The following is a 19659-nucleotide window of genomic DNA, read 5'->3' on the forward strand; positions in this document are numbered from 1 at the left end:
AGAACATCAACTTTGTGATGCAGGTACATCCAGCTGATGAGTCCCAAATAGGACGAAACGCGCGTCTAGCTGGATTCCACTGCTAGCCACTATCCACATCTTTGCTTATCATGCATGTGAATTAAGGCTATATTGAGGCAATGCGCACAGTATGCACATATGCCAATTAGAGACTGACCAGTTACAGTCCTAACACATCGATGGGAAGATTTAAACAAACAATACTAAATGAATTCAAGTTTATACCAGTCAATGATTAATTCATTAGGTTACTAGTAAAGGTCAAGTAACATAGGGCTAGATCTCAATAAGGAATAGAACATTTATCAATCCACTAAAAGTACATTGATATTATAAAAGATTTTTTTACAATAATATTTGTTATGGAAAGGTGAGAAAACAGAATTGCGAAACTTCAGGAATAATTTTCGACGTAGTCAGTTGATATATTTTGTGTATATCTCATTGAACAATTGGTTAATGTTATCCTTATATCATTCTACTTGTAAATACACATTTGATTAGCTAAACGTTGTGAAATACTTATTGTTCAGAAATCATGGTTAGTAAACACCAACCCTGTTAATCACTTTTGTTTCAGAAATGTCCCAGTTCTGTTGCCTATTAGGATTTATTATAAAGTGCTTCATGAATTTTGTTTAATATATGTAGTCACGTGAGTCTCTGAATCTCAAAATAATACGAAGCATACAAAGTACTTCATTAGACTTTCTGATTAATGGTTCAGAAACGGGTGACTATTGTATAGCACGACCAATTTTAGGAGCATGCAGAAAGTGACTTAGTGTCATTAGCGCAGACTGAAGTTTACAACAATCGGTTAAGTCATCAAAAAAACCGACCTGTAGAATATTCGGTTCGTATTTTTATTTAGAATCGAACAAATCTGTTAGAGATTTACTTTTAGAATGAGTATATCTTCCAAACAAGGATTAAGAAAAATGCCCATCATCACTAAATGAACAAGATGATAATATACCTTATGCTTTGTCCTTCTTATGCTGAATACCAGTCAGACGATCAAGATAAACTGTGGGTGATAAAGTTCTATTATTGCTGTGATACATTTGATTAACCTTTTTTGGTGAATATATTAAAAGCTGGGAAATTTCTCCAAAACATATAAATGAGTAATCTTTAGTTCTAATAAAACTATTCCTCCGGTCATTTGAATCTAGATTGACCATGATAATAACGAATGACTGATATTGGTTAGAGAACTGTTGAAGAATAGCCAACACTTTTTGATCGAGTTTTGTTCTCCGAGCTGGATGGTTTGATCGTGTGGCTTTCGTCGTTCTTCTGAACGACATCACAATCAAAAACCTCGGGTAGAAGTGGTGTTCGAATTTCTCCACATGCAGTTCACAGCTTGTCCTGTACACTTTGATGTTGGTTGGTCCTTGTTGATCTTAAATCTGTCATTGGTTTGATTGTATCTCCCACTGGTTTGACTTGTGGTCCTATGTTTGTGAATAATTCTTCTGATCGAATGAGCAATAGATTGATTTAATGTGCTTGTATATTGCTGATTGACCTCAGTATCAAGCTTCTGAAAATTCTCTGGTGTTTTCGGAATTGCCTCTATCCGAATTCTCCACATTTTTCCAGTCGAATGTGTGTCCACAGTTGTCCACGTGCATTGATATAAGTGAAGACATATCATGATGTTTGACTGCTAATTGATGTTCGTGCAAGGACAAAAATTAAATCAATGGAAGATACAACCAAAACAAAGAAGTAAACAATGACAGATTTAAGATCAACAAGGACCAACCAACATCAAGGTGTACGGGACAAGCTGTGAACTGCATGTGGAGAAATTCGAACACCACTTCTACCCGAGGTTTTTGATTATGATGTCGTTCAGAAGGACGACGAAAGCCACACGATCAAACCATCCAGCTCAGAGAACAAGATTCCATCAAAATCATCCATCTGAGCTACAAATTTTCTCCACAATCTCACTGATCAACACTTTACAGCTATTTAAACCCAACTTAAGATCACTACATTCGAGTGTACACTGACAATTCTACATACGATTGAACCTGGGAATTTCTAGACTCATAATTAGTACCATGATACTCATTACTAAGAAGAACCGTTTGTCATTTAATACCACTTTTAATAACTGTGTACAATAATTGTTTAGATGGGTGATATGTAAAGATCAGTTTGATTCGAAGACAGATTTCATCATGAAACGATGTCCACATGATAGTCATGTTCAATACATATGAATCTCTAGAATCCATTTAATTATTCAAGTCTTGTAATTTCCTTTAAGACATGAAGTTCATGATAACTGTATTATTCTTTAAAGTTAGATTTTCAGTAGTTTCCTACTTCACGAAACAGTCCCACTGAAATTGAAGTCTTTATGCAAGTTTGGGATAACTCTGTTTTAGAATATGATTAATTATACAGATTCTAGATAATGGGATTATCGTTTATGTCTTCGATTTCAGATCTTCTTAATGGGTTAATACACAACAAACATGAACAGAATCTGAGACTAACTCAAGTTTCGACAGACTTGTAAAATCTGGATAATCTTATAACTCTGTTTCGGTTGAATTGAAGTCTGTGTAAATTCAGTCGTTTGTTTTGAAAGCTTACAACATGCTATCACCTGAATAAATATTCATTACCTTCATGGATGTTTTGTCAATATTCGAAAAAATAACAAGATAGGTGTAGTGATCAAATCTTGACGATCATTACTTCAATCACAATTCCAAAGCAAGTGAGTTGATGAAAAAGATTTAGTGTTTGAATATTACAAATTAATTTTGATGAAGAAAACTTTGTTTACATTATGACGACAGGTACCTTGTTTATAAACCCAGTAGCTTTTAGGGTGGTGTTAAATAACAATGAATTACACGAAAATTGAAAACACACCTATTGTGCTTTCCATTTCCAATAGTCTATTTGTGACAAAAGTTACTGGAACATTTAGGTAGCTAAAGAAACACATCTATCACTAGATGGTACTATTCATAAGAAATAAGTACAGATTTCCTCATTATTAACTACTAGTAACTGATAATTGCATTAAATAAGTTGGGCATCCCCAAAGTTCATATTAGAAATCATACAGGTTAGGTAAGATAGTCCAAACTAAAGAACACAATTTCCGGGTACAATCCAATTAATCGATAGTCTACGTGAGTAAAAACATTACTCAGTTCAGACCTAAAATATTGATTTTGAAAATAACCGTTGGAACTAGTCAAATGAGGTCAGTTGCCACGAGAAAGTATTAAACTCATTTTGAATAAAATCCACTCGATCTTCACACCAGACATTTTATAGCGTCTAGGTAAGGTAATTTTAACATTTACTGACATCCTAGATTTACAATCAAGGACTGAAATCCTTTTACGATCATCACAGAGGAGTCGCTTTGATTATATGGCTTCGAAAGTATTAAAAGCGATAATCACCGGACGTTTATCTAGAGTTTGTAAAAAAAACTCTGGATAACCACGCTAGTTCCCGGATGTGGATAAATCGACCAAATACTTATTTGTCAGGTTTTAAGACATAAGAATCCTCATCAAAGCCCGACAATGGTGGTGGTGGTTGTATCCGAACCCACTCATCGGCAGGTTGTTATAGTGTATGTAATTAAAAGACGTACTGAGTACATAGACCTTGTGGTTAGTTACTCGAAAACCTTACCGAGAACTGTCTATCTCGAGCGATGTTCATTAGGATTAGCGGCTATACTTTTATTTTTCAGTTACTTCAAACGCGTCCTACCGGAAATTTTATTTTCTCCGTCTAACTCTTCAGGTAAAGGTCTTTTTTGAAAATCCACTAATCGAGATGTAGTACGTAGATGACAGTCATAATCAATGATGCTGAACAAAGCAGTTTCAGTCAACCAGAGTAAAAATTCAGGTATGTTCATGATATATGTAAAATGTTAACGCATGAACAGTTTATGTCATCGCACATACTGATAAAAATTGAAGGAATCAGGACCGTCGACCACGTTGCCTCGGAACCAAGGAAGGACACTTCCTATTACCAACTTGCCCCATCTGTTTTTTAGACGAGATGACTGTCTACCAACCAAAGGACGAGAATTTTACGTAACAGTTTGATTTGCTTTATCTTATGAATGTAAAATGTAGTCTTCAGAAGCAAACGGCATTCCTAGGTTACTATTATTCGACTATGGGGGTCTTTAAAGCACTGTTCGTAAACAATGGAACTAAAGTAGTACTGGTGATGATAGATAAACAGCACTGGGTTTAAGATTGTAAATTTCCACTGACTAAGATGGCCGGGACGTGTACTATGCATGTCAAACTACTGCTAGCTCGTATATTGTTTAAGTAGGTAGTACGAAGATTAACAGTTCAGTCAAACCAAAACGTGGAATCAGTTAATACATTGACTGTTGGTTTAAGCAGTATTGGTAGATACACACTGCCTGGTGGTTTGGGCGACAACCATGACTAGTGATAAGAGACGTGGAGGGGAATGGTTCAAAAATAATCACCATAGCGCAGAGGTAGTACTCAGTCTTTGTATTCCTACAGGTCTCAAATCCTAGCATTCTTTTTCATCTAGCCTTCTCGAACCCTGTTATCGATATTTGGCCTTTTTACACTATCATTAGTAGTACGATTATTTCGATTGATTTAGTACTAATCTTATTAACCTCCTCTTCGAAAGCTGCTGTAATATATTAATTTAGGCAAACGCACATATGTTCCAGGCTCGTTGATCATGACTGACTCATTTTTTCTGGTTTCATAGTCCCTTTATTGCTGAATTTAAACAAACACGGAAAAGTGCCATAATAATGGAACATGTTTCACAAATGTTTGTATAGAACCATGGGGAATAATTCACCCCAAAAACGAATAAATAAGTGTTACATGCGTTACACATAAACATAAGTTTAAATAAAGTCAAACATTTGACGAAGAGATGTAATTCGATGAAAAGCAAATACTGGATTCATTACTTAACTAAATGAACCAGATGCCTTTCACCATACTTGCGTTTTATTTTTTTTATTTAGGGTAGGAATTTCAATTCAATTCCACGTATAACATATTTGGAAATACACAAAATCATCAGTAATGACATAATTTGAAAATGTATACATTGTTAACATAAAATTGAATAGATCGCATAGACGTATAAAAAAGTACAACTACACAGTGAAATTTCGATTTTTTTTCTCTCGTTTCATTGAATACAATAAGGATACTAAAACAACAACAATAAATTTTTGTAGTCATATAATTAATTGATCGCTCCACAGAAAGGTAAGAACATTAAAAATTGAATGTGACTAAAATCAGCTGATTAAGACTACATATATTAAAAAAAACCCACATCGATAATGAGGCTAACAAATCATATGAAAGATATAAAATGAGCAACGACTATAAAGCATGTTTTTGCCAATAATAATTATACCATTATCTAAGAATAAGTCTTAAAAAACTTGACCACATATATTGGTACCTTAAAATTGAAAATCCTAATTTGCTATTTTAAAAAAATACCCACAATAATAATTATGACTACTAATACATATAAAATAAATAATATAGATTAAAAAGAAAACTACAGAAGGAAAAGACATTACAAAAAAGGGACATGTTTCTGCTTTAATACAGAAGAATTTAGAGATGACCAATGAAAAAAAAAAAGAAAATCACGTTAACACTTTACGAATACCGAATAATTTAATTCACCTTCCGAAATAATTATATAAGGAATAAAATACATACGAAAGACAATTATATAAATATACGTAGTACGAAGAATTAATTAGAGTACTAATGGTAGTGACTAATTAGAACGACGAATAAGATTTGTACAAACAAAGCACGTACATGTTTCTGCACATTGGATAGATGGGAAATATGGAACAAAATTGTCAAATGATAATTGAGGATAGGCATCAGCGACACTCAAAAATGCACTGCATTAAAACAGATAAAAAAAAGCTTATGGGTAAGAAAAGTTGAAAGATAAAATAGATACTTTATTACAATCGAAATTCGGAAGCGAAATGACAGCATATATTTTGATCTAAAAATTATTAGCAGGTAATAAACCTATTTAACGGCATAACAAAACAAATATAGTGTATAGGATATTCTCTTTTATGTATTACGTTAAAGGTGTTGAAAAAACCAATATTTTAGATCGAAGTAAAGTGTGCAGTTTATGTAATTAATGTCAGAGTGCAGAAACCATAGTGATTGAGCTTTAATAGAAATAGGATATACCTTTTTTGGTATACGTTTTGCCAATCAGCTACATCTTAAATTGTTAACAGAGATGAAATCTCGCAATTTTATGGTAGATGCATTTTAATGCACAGTGGAAAAACAGTCCCATGACGTTTTTTTACCTTTCAATGTCAAATCCAAATTTCACTAGAATTATGAACTGATCAATGTAAAACTACCATTGAAAACCTATAAACACTCAACGGACGTTTTCAATGGTAGTCTAACATTGATCAGTCCATGATTTCAATGAAACTCAGTAACTAATTACTGCAGTCGAATTGTGGGCTCACTTTGAACTCATTAGATGACATATGATAGTGTGCTTGTATCCGTAATATGAATCAGAACTACCATTAGTTTTATGGTGAAGCTCGCTAAGCTATTAGGCTATATGTTAAGCTTCTATATTTAATAATTGTGGAGCAGTGGTTAGGGGTTAAAGTATTTAACATTCAACCAACTGTTTACTTACTACGTCGTAGTTAAGTAACCTCTAAAAACAGTAAATTAATGCGACCACCCTACAGTAAAAACAGAACTTTATTACACTTAAATCTCTATACTTCGTGATCGACCAACAAAATCATCCACCTGAGTTAGAAATTTTCTCAATTGAATCTCAAACAACACTTTTTCTAAACAATCTAACAGGCCTCTCTATATAAACCAGGTTTAAACTAATGAACTTCAATTAAAAAACTCAAACCTCGAAAATAATTGTTAGATAACTTAGAACTATGTACTATACTTGGAAAATATTAATTTACCTTGAACAATATTTAGTAACAGACTGGCGACGCAAATAATGGCCCCCGGGTGATACACAACGTGAGTTCTGCTGATTAGATGGATCTTCCACATCAACGTCGATCATGTGAACATTTGCATCGTTGTTTTGTTTTACACTTAAATTTGTAGGCTGATCAGATGTAATGGCATTGGCAACAGCCAAATGCCCACCACGAGCAACTTCAGCTATTAATCTTAAAGCTATTGCATGGTAGCGTAAAGCTAGCGGGATTAAATTAGCTTCTTTATAACCTGTTATATGCTCCAAAATTGGAGGCCACAGTGGTTGACGTTGTTCTTCCTCTAATCGCAGTGCTTCGAGATCGGATTTAACTGAAGGATCTAAACCATCAAACATATGGCTTTCAGAGAAAGAATCAATTACAGAGGTTGATATATGATGGTTATGACCACTCGGAGTGGAATGAGGTGCCCGTACAAGTGTTGAAAAATTGGTATATTTTCCTTCATTGGATGACTCATCAGAATTATCACTAAAGGGAAGAAAAGAGTTCATAAACAGAAATTGTAATAAGCAAATATTACACAACCAGAGTATGTATCATTTGACCCAGTTACAGATAATCAATGAAGTAAACAACTTAGAATCTATACTCAAAATATTACGAAAAAACTTATTGAAATCTGTTAAACATCATAGAGATACATAAAATTATTGAGATTTTTACATTGATGCCCAAAATGATTCCCATCAATGAAACACTTGGAAACCTTTTTAGATTTAAATTCCGTCACATAAATAAAAAAAATAAGGTTGTCTTTTCTGTACAGAAATCAAAATGCTTTCCTACATAAGATAAAAGAGAAAAACATTCGAAGTTTTTCTTGTGGTATTTACCATATATAATGGAAGTAAGAATGAATGAATAAAGTATTATTAAATTTCAAGATTATGATGGTACTCTTTAGACAGGCAATAAAGGAATTACTCGAATTATAATTAGCCACATACATTATATTGATTCAAATGAATACGTCTATCCGTGTAGTTCTGGAATATTCATTTGTTTTTATCTTACTGCTAACTGCCCAATATATTCATCTATGAACACAATTTCTGTTAAATCCTATGTGTGTATATATGTATATGTATACATAGTGTAACAACTTGAGTCACTGCACATTTTGTGTGTCCCATGATGTATGTGACTAACTGGTATAAGCGTTCGTAGGAAGGAATGATTGAAAAATGTTCAATGTAATTATCACTGGTACCCATTCCCAAACAACTAAGTACTGGATAACGTCCTTAAAAAGATGCCAAAAACCTGCATACAATACAACACCAAACTGAAAGAAACAGTCAATAAAAATCTTAGGTGACAAAATCTAATTTAAAAAAGATGGAGAACTACAGCAGCGATTTCTACCAGTTAGTATTAACAATTTCTAAACATTTCTGGTTGCATATCAAGACTAGGAAAAGGTACGACTTCGGAACCAACAACGTAACGCACAATTTCCGCAACTGCCACACATATTCCCGGTAGGTGAAGCTGCAGTTTACTCTCATCATGCTGATGTGAAGATTGGTAATTTGAATCAATAAACATTTGGGTTAGGTTTCAAGTTGTTTACGCCTTCTGATATGCCTAAATGGTATACTAGCAAACTGTATTTGAGTGGCCGAATATTTTTTACAAATGATAACCACAATGAATCGCCGGTGGTTGATTGTCACCTGAGATAATGAATACTTCAAGAAAAGTAGAAAATGTACAATACCCACTTATGGCGTTGAACTGTATTCAATAGAATAACGGTAACTATGTCCGTCAAAAAAGTGTATACGCTAATTCTATGATACATCGATCAATTGCGTATCGTTATTTTGTAAGTGTGCGAACCACGAATAAATTCAACTTATCATTGACTAATGATGTACTAAGGCATAATATCCCTTAGCTTGACTTACAGAATGAGTACATAGCACTTAACAGACAAAAACGAGAAACATATCCTTAAATGATATAAAAAGAATGGTACTAACGTTTTATTGCTAACCATCCTTTTTTCTCCAATAATTATTTGAGTAACCAAGTTATTTTCGTCTCCTAAAAATCTTAAAGTTATAGAGCGCTTAAGTAGTGTCTCATATCAAGACTGGATTAGTTCTTAACTCTTACCTTTGGAGATATGTCCCTAACACCTTTTGATGAACTTCAAATAATAATAGATTGCTTGAGAATAGGTCGCATTACCAAGTGCAATTAGAAAAATAGTTAACCTAATTAAAGATGATAATATTCTTTGAAAATGCAGAAAAGTATCTACACTATTGTAGGAGTAGATATGTGGTATTTACTACATTAAAACAAACACTATACTGACTCACCAGGTTGTAGACAAACTATATGAAGTCTTTTCCGTGAATTTAGGCTGGAAACATTCAAAGTCACATGAATTAGTAGCAGATAGATCGTAAGTGGATCTTGATAAATCTGTATTGGCTGTAACAATTTGGTTTAATCTTGATCGTGCATTATCCTTGTTGTTGGTTATCTTGGACTTCTGATTTCGACAATGTGTATAATATGCTTGAGCTAAAGGATTGTTTTGTATCAAGTGCCTAAGTTGATGTACATCAGCTCTGCGTGTCCAATCAGCATAAGCCGGATTACGAAGAACAACTCGAGCAAGCCACAAAACAGCTGCAGCTTTGCGTGATTCACGTTTCAAACTAATAGTATGGCTGTGCATACCAGCCTCTAAAAGAAATCGTGATGTGAATTGAACTGGCCCACTATGTGCATCTAAAACCTAGACAATATCAAAGAGAGATTATGCTCTTAATAATAGAGTAATGCATAAAATTTCATTTAATAGACAATTGTAAATGCATGCAGTTGAATTGGAATAATGAGTATATCTGTATTTACTTATTTTTATTCATTTATGAAACATTAATTACAACTGCGTAACAATCTATGGAAAAACAGAGATCAAAATATTGAACTAGTAACCAAAGTCTGGTGACTAACGATCCAGTAGTTAAATAAACAGCGCCAGTTAGAGATAAATCGACAGAGACAATGCAAAAAATGATGTATCCATTGAAATTGCTATAGCCGGAAGAGTATAAAGAGAGAAAACCAATAGAAATAGAAAAAGATATCTAAATAGAAGATGAACAGATGTATTTCAGGGAAAAATAAATGAAAAGTATCAAAACATTTACGAGTTAAAGGCATCTAAAGTATCCTAGGAATTTTATTTTTATCCATCACTTTACTGTTTGTTTATTTATTTAAAAACATAAATATTGGTACAAGGAGACACCAAATATGTATGCACCACACTTCGTCATTCGATTTGTGTGAGGGCTGTGATACTGACCTGGTGCCCAGACCGAAGCAGGTGGTCTTCTTATGGGGCCACACCCGACCTAAAGGTCTAATCTACAAGGCAGTAGAGTAACGTAAGGAGATGCAGTCATAAGGCAACCAGTGACCAATAATTGGTTCATATGCCATTTGTTCCCTCAGGATACCGGAGCCCATGTGCACCATTGGTTTGGAATCATGGTTTTCCAACTCCCCTAGGTGGACTCTCCGTGTCCACCAACCCGGTTAAAGTGCTGGAAATTCATTTTTCGTCCTCTCAATTTCGTAAACAATATGCCCGCCGCAAAAAGGCTGTGAATAGGACTTCCCCGGCAGTGGTTGTATGCACGTGACCATGTGAGAGCACTTCGAGAGGGCAAGCTGACTCTCCCCACTCTCGGCTGTATCAGGGCATTTGGGGGCACTTCACTGGCAAGTATCACAAACCAATCTAAACTGTCCTAGCCTTCTTCCTGACCGAACACCACTGGCCAATATGAGCACTATCTAATCTTCAATAAACTATCAGAAAATAAAGACTATTATGATAGTACAGACAATACTGTTATTATAAAACAAGGCCACAAAAAACATGAATTACCCTAGCATAACGACGCAAAAAAACATAAGGATTTGGACGATGTACAGCAAAATCAATCGCTATTAGTAGACGACGCTCAGCTTCAATAAATTCTTCTTTTGTATACGCGTTGTCCGTTATGTACAAAAATTCATTCAGATGAGGCATTTGTCGTTCTTCATGTTTGCAAGCAACCATGATCGCAGCACACGCCATTAACTGAATCTCACGCCTGTAGTATTCATGAAAGAAAAAGTTGTCAACCCAACTCTATACATCAAAAAGCTGAAGAATTTTATGAAGAATCAACAAATATGGCATTTACTTGAAAATACAGGACATATTTATGTAGACATAATAACGAATGCGACCAAAGCAATTAGATTAGATATATATGCTCAATCAACCACTTATAACAAACGTAAGAACTTACTACAACGACGTACCTGACCGCATTCTTACACATTAGAACAGTGGGGTAAATTATCAAGATGAGGATCGGAGTGGTGAAAACGGTAGTATCAGCGATAGTAAAATAGATTTGAGAATGAATTGGCGGAATAATCCGACAACTGAATCTCTTCGTAGGAGGTCAATCGAGGAAGATTTAGAGAAAGAACGACTTATCTAAGAATGACAATTACAGAGTTGGGTAGAAACGGAGATAGTGAACATCCCTGGGTATCACTGAAGGTTGCTAATTCATACTAGTTTGTTATAAGCTTGCAAAAGCAAAAAACTAAACAGTAGGTTCTTGAAATAGTTTTCAACTACTATTGATAATTATGGTAAGATTTACGTTGAACAGGGTTTTAAACATGAAATCAAATGAGAATATGTAGTTACTTAGACAATAATTTGGAGCACAGAATGAGCACACAAACTTGACACGACAACGCAAAAAAAAAACATAAAATAACAATTACGTCAACTAGTTGAAACAGTAAATCCGTGGGCTCAGATTTTATTTTGTTAATATTCTTAGGGAGTTTGCTTGCGAACCAACAATAAAACCTATTCGAATCAAACCAATCCAATGTAAATCCTCTAACGTAGGATCTTAATGTTTTTTTCACTAAACTATTCATTCTTTGACTAGTATGAATGATTGAATGAAGTTAATGAGTCAAACAATATCAATGGACTAAAAGGTCATCTGTTGTGCAGATTAGCAACATGATTTTTGTTTAAGGACGCTAATTATTCGAAAGTTATAATGTAACACTGAGAACTAAAAACACGTTTAGATGGGAAGTTGATACGTTTTTACACAATTTAGCGATAACTAAACTTCACGAGAAATCTAAAAACTGTTGTCAACAAAATCATTTTTTTAGTAATAAATGGAATATAGGCAGAAAAAATTACCGAGCAAGTGGTGGACCACGATCTAAAAACGCATATAAAAGACCCCAAGCCAAATGTATTGTTTCATGATTCAATGCGAAATTTTCTTGAACCTCGACTAACCAATCGGCTAGTGTTGTTAACATATCAGCATTGAGATTAGGTTGTTTACCAGCAGCCAAAAAATCATTCACTTGAAAATCTTCCTAAAATATAATAAATAAACAAATGCACTTAACATTGTGATTAACCAGAAGAAATAACAGTTGAAAATGTTATCTGGTGCCCAAGCGGCTATTCAAAGGCAGAATATTAATTACTGACTGATTAGAATTATGAAAGTGTATTATACTGTTACAGTAAATCAGCAAATAATAACACTGATTAGGAATCTCTGTATATAGAATCTTACTTTTGCTTCCCTTGTTTGTTCATAGGCCATTATCCCAACAATATAGTCTGTAGCTTCCATCATACGATCAACCGGGGAGCGATCCAAGGCTGAAATAGCGAAATCCGCTCTTCTGCATTCTGCTAAAAGTTCTTCCAACTGAACACGATCAGCAAATGCAGCTCGAACAATATCGCAAGCCAGCTGTGAAAAAATACAATGAAGTCAGTCATAAAATGTTTACCAAACAAAAATCAATTTCCTCTCGTTACAGTAAGACCCTAACTAATATTGATTTATAACTGAAATTAAACATCATTGAAACTGGGTGAATGTAACATAAATGTTTCAGAGTAAAATAATATCGATTGTTTCTAAAGTATGACGGTTGGAATATTTTGATCAGTTTATTGAGCTTCATTTATGTATAGCGAAAATTACAGACATTTAAAAATCGTTAGACAAATCCATGTGTTGCATAGAAAAACTACGCATAATACTAACCTTTGATTCAAATGGTCGTCTATCATCATCTGAATCTTCCTCAACGCAAGATATCTCCACCTGAGAAGTTGAATCAGATTCGTCATAACGAGGCCGTTTCGATATTGATACTTGTTCGGAATTCGATGATTTACAGCACAAAAGTGATTGTGTTAACGATTTGGATGTAAGTTTGGATTCCACAACAGTCGATTCAGTGTTTATGCTGTCATAACCACTATCTGCACTTGATGTTGAGTTCAAATCACTATGGCCCAATGCAGTTGAAATTACCGATGAGTATTTAGCTTCTGTGTTTAACAACTTCCCATTTTTGTGGACTAGTAAAGTTTCGGAAATAAAAACAAACCAGATTAAGTCGACAACTTCACAACATATGGACTAGCAATAAATTACTGAATATTAGAAAAAAACTCCTTGAACAAATTGGATGAGTGTATGCTTCAATAAATAATACTTTAGGGATTGCAGCTTTTGGTTAACTCTTTATTTACTGTAAGGTATTCTAGTTGTAAAATTCACTTCCCAGATGGGTCAGACAACCTCATCTGTTTAAAAGAACATCCTATGATCATGTTAGTGATTTAGAGAAACACAAAACATGACTTTTTAGTATTGTAGCTTATATTAGGATTTAGCAGAAAGTCAGCTATTGTAAATATCAATGTGGATGAACATTAGTGTTTGGATAAAATATTAACATACGATTTTCAAGAAAATGGATATGGTGAGAAGAAACAACTATTTATTTGAACACATACACATTAATACAAGAGGGCACCAAGTACATACGTGCAATACAATGAGGTTGAGAAGAGATAGAGAATGTGAAGTGAGTATAATAAGAAGAACAACAACAAACAGAAATTAGCGTATGAGTGAAAATACAGCCAGCAATTCTTTGAGTTAAAGCTACGTTTACCTTTACGAAGAAAGTAAAATAAAGTTACAGCAGGATCGCCACTGGTTTTTATTTTGAGCCATATTTGATAACATCTCTAGACAGTGTTGCACCATCTCTAGGACCCCAACCAACGAGTCGTGAAGGAACGACAGAAGCTAGTCCTTTACATATTTCTTGCATACCATGACACCATATCATACACTGACCACCTCTATGCTTATGCAACCGGTCCGAGTCGGCAAATAATGCACGGCGTGGAATTCTCTGGGACGACATTTGTAAGACACTGAAGTCGATTTTCAAAGATAGTGACATCAATTGGATTATCGTCGCTGTGCCCTAACGCACGATGCCAAACCACCGCATTACTAACACGGTGTTGTCACTGGGTGTCAACAATTCTTCGGAGACAACGATGATCAAAAACAGAGTCGTCTAACACTCTCAATTCGGAGAGGTCAGGTTTCCGAAGCATATAGCAAAACTGCTCTCACTGACGCGTTGTAGATCCGGTCTTCTACAACCAGACTAACATCACGAAGGCGTCAAATATGGCCCATATCGGCATAAACCTTTCTGGCTTTCACTGTACGTGGATTTATCTCATAACTCACGCCACCACCAGCACTTATGCAGCTACCCAGACACACGAACTTCTCGACTTCTACCTGCTCACTACCCAGAGTGAGTACAGGTTCAGGGTCCTGCCAGTCTTGTAAATGTACTTTGCACTTTGAAGGTACAAAGCACACACCATACCTATGGACACTAATCGCCAACTGACTAAGTGGGGATTGCATGACTTGGGTACCATCACACAGTAAGACAATATCGTCCATATAGACAAGGTTGGAAAGTGTGTCTCCGGGCAACAGATCAATACCACCTTTACCTACACTCGTCAGAGCTGTTTCCAGAACGTCATCGATGGCAAAGTTGGAGAGGAATAGTGAGATTGATCAACCCTGCCTATCCTCATTACTTGAATGGAACAGTGGAGAGGTGCTTGTACGCTCCCACTCTGTCTGAGGAGTTAGTATTCAGGGCCATCAATATGTTAATTAACTTCTCAGGCGCGCCCTTCTACAACAGATTATCCTGGAGAAGTCCTGTCCAACGAATCGGAGGCTGCCCAAAATGCAAGAAACTCTACGATTGTTAGCCTGCAATAAGTATGATGATGTTCTAACATTTGGCGGAGGGTGAAGGTATGAACAATATATCAACGATCAGAACGAAAACCAGCCTGCTCCTCGTGAGTCAATCTTTTCTAGGTTCTGAACAATCTACGAAGTATGACGGAAACCAATAGTTTAGAGGCAGACTTATCCTCCGATAGTTGTTACAGAAACGAAGTGAACCTTTTTAAAAGATAAGGACAACGATCGACTCATTCCATAATGTTGAGACACTCTTTAATCACCAGACCTTTGTAGACAACTCAGTCGGTTCTTTGACCTGAAAGTCGTCATCACCTTTAAAAAGAGGCCGGAGGCAAATCACCTGGGCTTGATGATTTGCAGCGCTTCAAGAGCTAGGTGGGTAAGTCATCACAGGCCTTGGGGGGTAGGACAGTTTTCTCGATTTTTCTGGAGCAGCAGACCAGTTGAGCTGATCCTCGGAGAACTGTCTATCGTCCAAGACGTCGATAGATGTTGGTGATTGGCATCCGTCATCTTCACAGATTGTTTTACTCACACCACTGACTTGGATGAGTCGAAAGAGCTTCCGGCTTTTACCAAATGCAGCTGATGCTTCCAACTCATTAGCACACTCTGACCACTAGGTCTCTCGATCCCCACAGAACGCTGACAAACACTACTTGAAGTTACCAATTCCAATGACAATTTCCCATAAGCTCTGACTCAACCAATAGTGTTTGAAAAGTGAGCCTATACGGGGTTAATACACCTACACTAAGCCTTAATCTATCCTCAGTGAATGTTAGAAAGATTAGTTAGCCACAAAATGAACCCTGAGTACAATTTGGAAAGAAATGAAACATTTCCTGATATAACCGAAAATCTCTTTGAGGATGCCAATTACTCAAACGTATTTTTAGCGACGAAATCGTTATATGAAGTGTACTTAGCAGTTTAAATTTATTTAGAATGGTATTGGATAGACTTTAACAAACAACCAGAGTTTGCACCCTGAGATAATTGAACTTCCGATTATGTACGAAAATCTGAATAAGAATTTGAGAAAATTTGTGTTCACTAACATATCCTTACCACATAATATTCAATACCTCGAAGCTTATTTCTTAGGGAAACGAACTACTTTACTGTCATAGTAAAAAAACTAACTGTACTGGGATTGCAGATAGGATTAATCGCTGTTGAAAATTGGCATGACTGCTAACATACTGTTGCTTGCATTTACTGGCTTGACGATTGTCAATGGTAAACTAAGTATTGTTCCTATTTCAGCCCCCAAATGCCCTGGTACGGCCGACAATGGGGAGAGTTCGCCCTCCCTCTCCAAATGCTCTCACATGGCCACGTGTATATAGCCTCTGCCACACAAGTCCTACTCACTGCCTTCTCGCACCAGGGTGTTGTTTACAAAATTGAGAGGACGAAAAGCGAATGTCTGGCGCTTTAACCGGACTGGTGGACACGGAAAGTCCACCTAAGGGAGTTGGAAAACCATGATTCCAAACCAATGGTGCACATGGGCTCCAGTATCCTGAAGGAACAAATGGCGTATGAATTAGTCGTCGGTCACCGGCTACCATGGGACTGCATCTCCTTACGACGCTTCACTGCCTTGTGGATCAGATCTTTGGGTCAAAGGCTCGGGGTGTGGCCCCCTAAGAAAACCACCTGCTTCGGTTTGGGAACCCGGGCAGTATCACAGCCCTCACACCAATCAAATGAGATTTGTGCGGCGCATATGTATCCGGTGCCCCCTTGTACCAATATTTATGTGTTTAAATAATAATAATAAGTATGATATATTCGCAAAAGCCTACAAAATATTAGAATACTATTGACTTCTGTGTGCAGAAAGGTGGTGATTCGAATGACCACGTGTACGTTTCAGATTAATTACTGAATACCACTCTTTCTCCCATTACAGAGATTTATCTTGTTTTCAGGGATTAAAAACTTGGGAGTCTTCTCAGTTGTGTGGTAGCCGCTGACGAGAGATTAATGCAAGTCAGTTATCAAGGGAAGATATGACGAGGAACATCTTCAGCTATTTCCCCACACCATGTAAGCAGAGTGGGAGGCAGTCATTCGTTTACTAGTCGTTTGTTGTTTTAGACGACCTATACAAATGACGAGTTAAAAACTACTGTTTTACATTATCTCAGATTAGAGGGAGTTTACATCTAGTTCCTGATTATTAAAGACCAGAAACGAAAAATGACCGGTGGTCTGATATATATAGTGAAAGGTGGTTTTAGGAAAACCCGAGACTTGATTTCCGAAGTAGTACCAGGACAATGCAGAGGTGGGTTATTATTTAAAACACTTGCATTCCAACCAGTTGGTGGCATGATTGAACCCAACTTCACCTATTTCGGTAGCCATGAGACACCAGTATTTTGTAGCTGAATACATGAAACTTATGCTTACCAAACGAGTTGTTTCAAAAGACTGAGTCAAGAAACACTTCATTTACGAATCGATGGGTAAAAGTGGTACTTAGAATAAGCAAAGATGGGCATGAAAGGGTCACAGTGACAGTAGTAATTGTTAGTTTCGATACTACTCCAAACAATTGATAATGTGGTTTTTCGAAGCTCTTAATTGTTTTCAGGACGTTACATTGACAACTTCTATTTTGATGAAACTACAATTAGCACTTCACGGCCAGAAGCGTGTTGATAAAGACTACGATTGGACTCACCAGTATGTTACTTAGTAATTACTCTCATCTACCATAAAAGCACAGAACGAAAATCAGAAAGCATCCCACTATTTGGTTTTTCAGACGCCCTACATAACATGGTCAATAAGATAACACTGAGTAGTTAGGAACCATCATGTAATAGGTTGTAGGCTCATAACATACACAAATCCTTCCCATTTATATTTACGATTACTTTATCCAAATTAAGTTGAACACTGTGGCACGAAGATGTAATTGCCGCCAGGGTTATCTAAGAAATGTCCATGAAAAAGAAATAACATGCGTCCACAAACAATCTGATAAAGCCGTATGCATCACCGAGTCTTATTCTTGACTGAGGATGATACAATGAGAAGTGACTTTATGAATTAGTAATCCACTTTCCATGACCTCAAAAATTTAGATGAATTTGTTTCTAAAAAAATTTTGACGTGTTTTTGAACACGTGATAAGGGTGAGTCATAAATTCACAAACTGAAATATTTGAACACTACTCAAGAATGGCAGTTGTACATGATACTATATGCACGTCCTCGTTGTAAGACGTATTAACCCATAACTTGACCCCGTAAACAACTTACTTAGATTGAAGTGAGAGCCGATACATGTCTCACGTGCCAAATCGTCCTAGTACAACATATTGTTAAGAAATGTGAAATTTACCCGTTGTCTATTTGTTAAGTTTCCCAGAACAGTGCGGTCACCCAGAGGCCTTTTCGTTTCATACATTGCACTACATTTTTGAATCACATTCCCTTGGTTATGAGAGTTTTCTGACTGGCGATAGCTGTTTCGACGATCCAGATCCATAACATACACTGATGTCCCAACAAATTAATATGGGAGATTAAATGAACAAAATAGGGTTTTAAAACACTTTTCTTTACTAAAGTGTTAGACTCTTGGGATTTTAAAAACCTGATTGGGTATAAAATGAAGGTGAAACCTTATCGCAACATGGTTGCCGCAGCTGATCTACGAATCTCTAAACCGGCGGTAAATTTACAATTGTGCTATTCCGAGTCAACTAAACAAACTATATTATTAGAAACAATAGATCTAACACTCTTTCTCTAAGCTGTTAAAACGATGTCCGAAGACGTTTAGAGCTTGGTTTGTGTTCGAATATAATTTAAAATGCCCTACTCAATCATCTAATGGATTTCAAATCAAGAACGGTTACACACTACGTTTCAAATTCTAGAAAGTCCAAGCGTATCAAAGGACTGAGGACAGAATCGAAGATTTGCCTGTTTAGCAAGCTTCCATTTCTAATATTATTTGATAAGTTGTGCCCCAATGTAGGAATTTGTCTATGAGAAAGCAGGAAAAAGTTCTAGCCTATTCACGTACACTTCATTTTGTGTATGTGTGAATTTACTAACCACTCTAACTTACATGAAAAAGTGTCTTTCCTGTTTTCGACTATGTTCCTATTTACTTATGCTTTTATTTACATGCTCATTTGATTATATACTTTCAATCACGTGTCACAGCTCACACATTTCTCTTACTAACTTAAATTTTAGTTATTTAAACCGCTCATTGACTCTTTTGTTTGTGAACATGAGCTTCCTGGACATTATCCATTCATTCACATAAATTTGTATTTAATTTTATTCGCTCCGTGTGTTTGG

At 35.9% G+C, this 19659-nt stretch overlaps 1 protein-coding gene across 1 annotated transcript; it reads right to left on the reverse strand.

Annotated features, from left to right (window-relative positions):
• Window positions 1–5759: 5759 nt before the first annotated feature.
• Window positions 5760–19131, reverse strand: Smp_047620 (putative cyclin B3). Its single transcript, XM_018795567.1, has 11 exons — window positions 19087–19131; window positions 18941–19049; window positions 18686–18903; window positions 18604–18649; window positions 13255–13574; window positions 12772–12954; window positions 12381–12565; window positions 11034–11244; window positions 9445–9869; window positions 7067–7582; window positions 5760–5983 (listed from the first exon to the last, which is right to left on the reverse strand). Exons 3-11 carry the CDS (start codon window positions 18830–18832, stop codon window positions 5851–5853), a joined length of 2166 nt encoding a protein of 721 aa, XP_018649867.1. The 5' UTR covers window positions 18833–18903; window positions 18941–19049; window positions 19087–19131; the 3' UTR covers window positions 5760–5850.
• Window positions 19132–19659: the final 528 nt, after the last annotated feature.

Source organism: Schistosoma mansoni, chromosome 2 (assembly GCF_000237925.1).
Source record: "Schistosoma mansoni strain Puerto Rico chromosome 2, complete genome".
NCBI lineage: Eukaryota > Metazoa > Platyhelminthes > Trematoda > Strigeidida > Schistosomatidae > Schistosoma > Schistosoma mansoni.

Bases quoted from the DNA above. Each gene is read 5' to 3' on its own strand.
- Smp_047620 (XM_018795567.1), bottom strand. From the start codon at position 18,832: ATGGATCTGGATCGTCGAAACAGCTATCGCCAGTCAGAAAACTCTCAT. The intron at 18,650-18,685 runs GTAAATTTCACA...ATGTTGTACTAG, and splicing joins ACTTAACAAATAGACAACGG to GACGATTTGGCACGTGAGAC. The intron at 12,566-12,771 runs GTAAGATTCTAT...ATTATATTTTAG, and splicing joins AACAAACAAGGGAAGCAAAA to GAAGATTTTCAAGTGAATGA.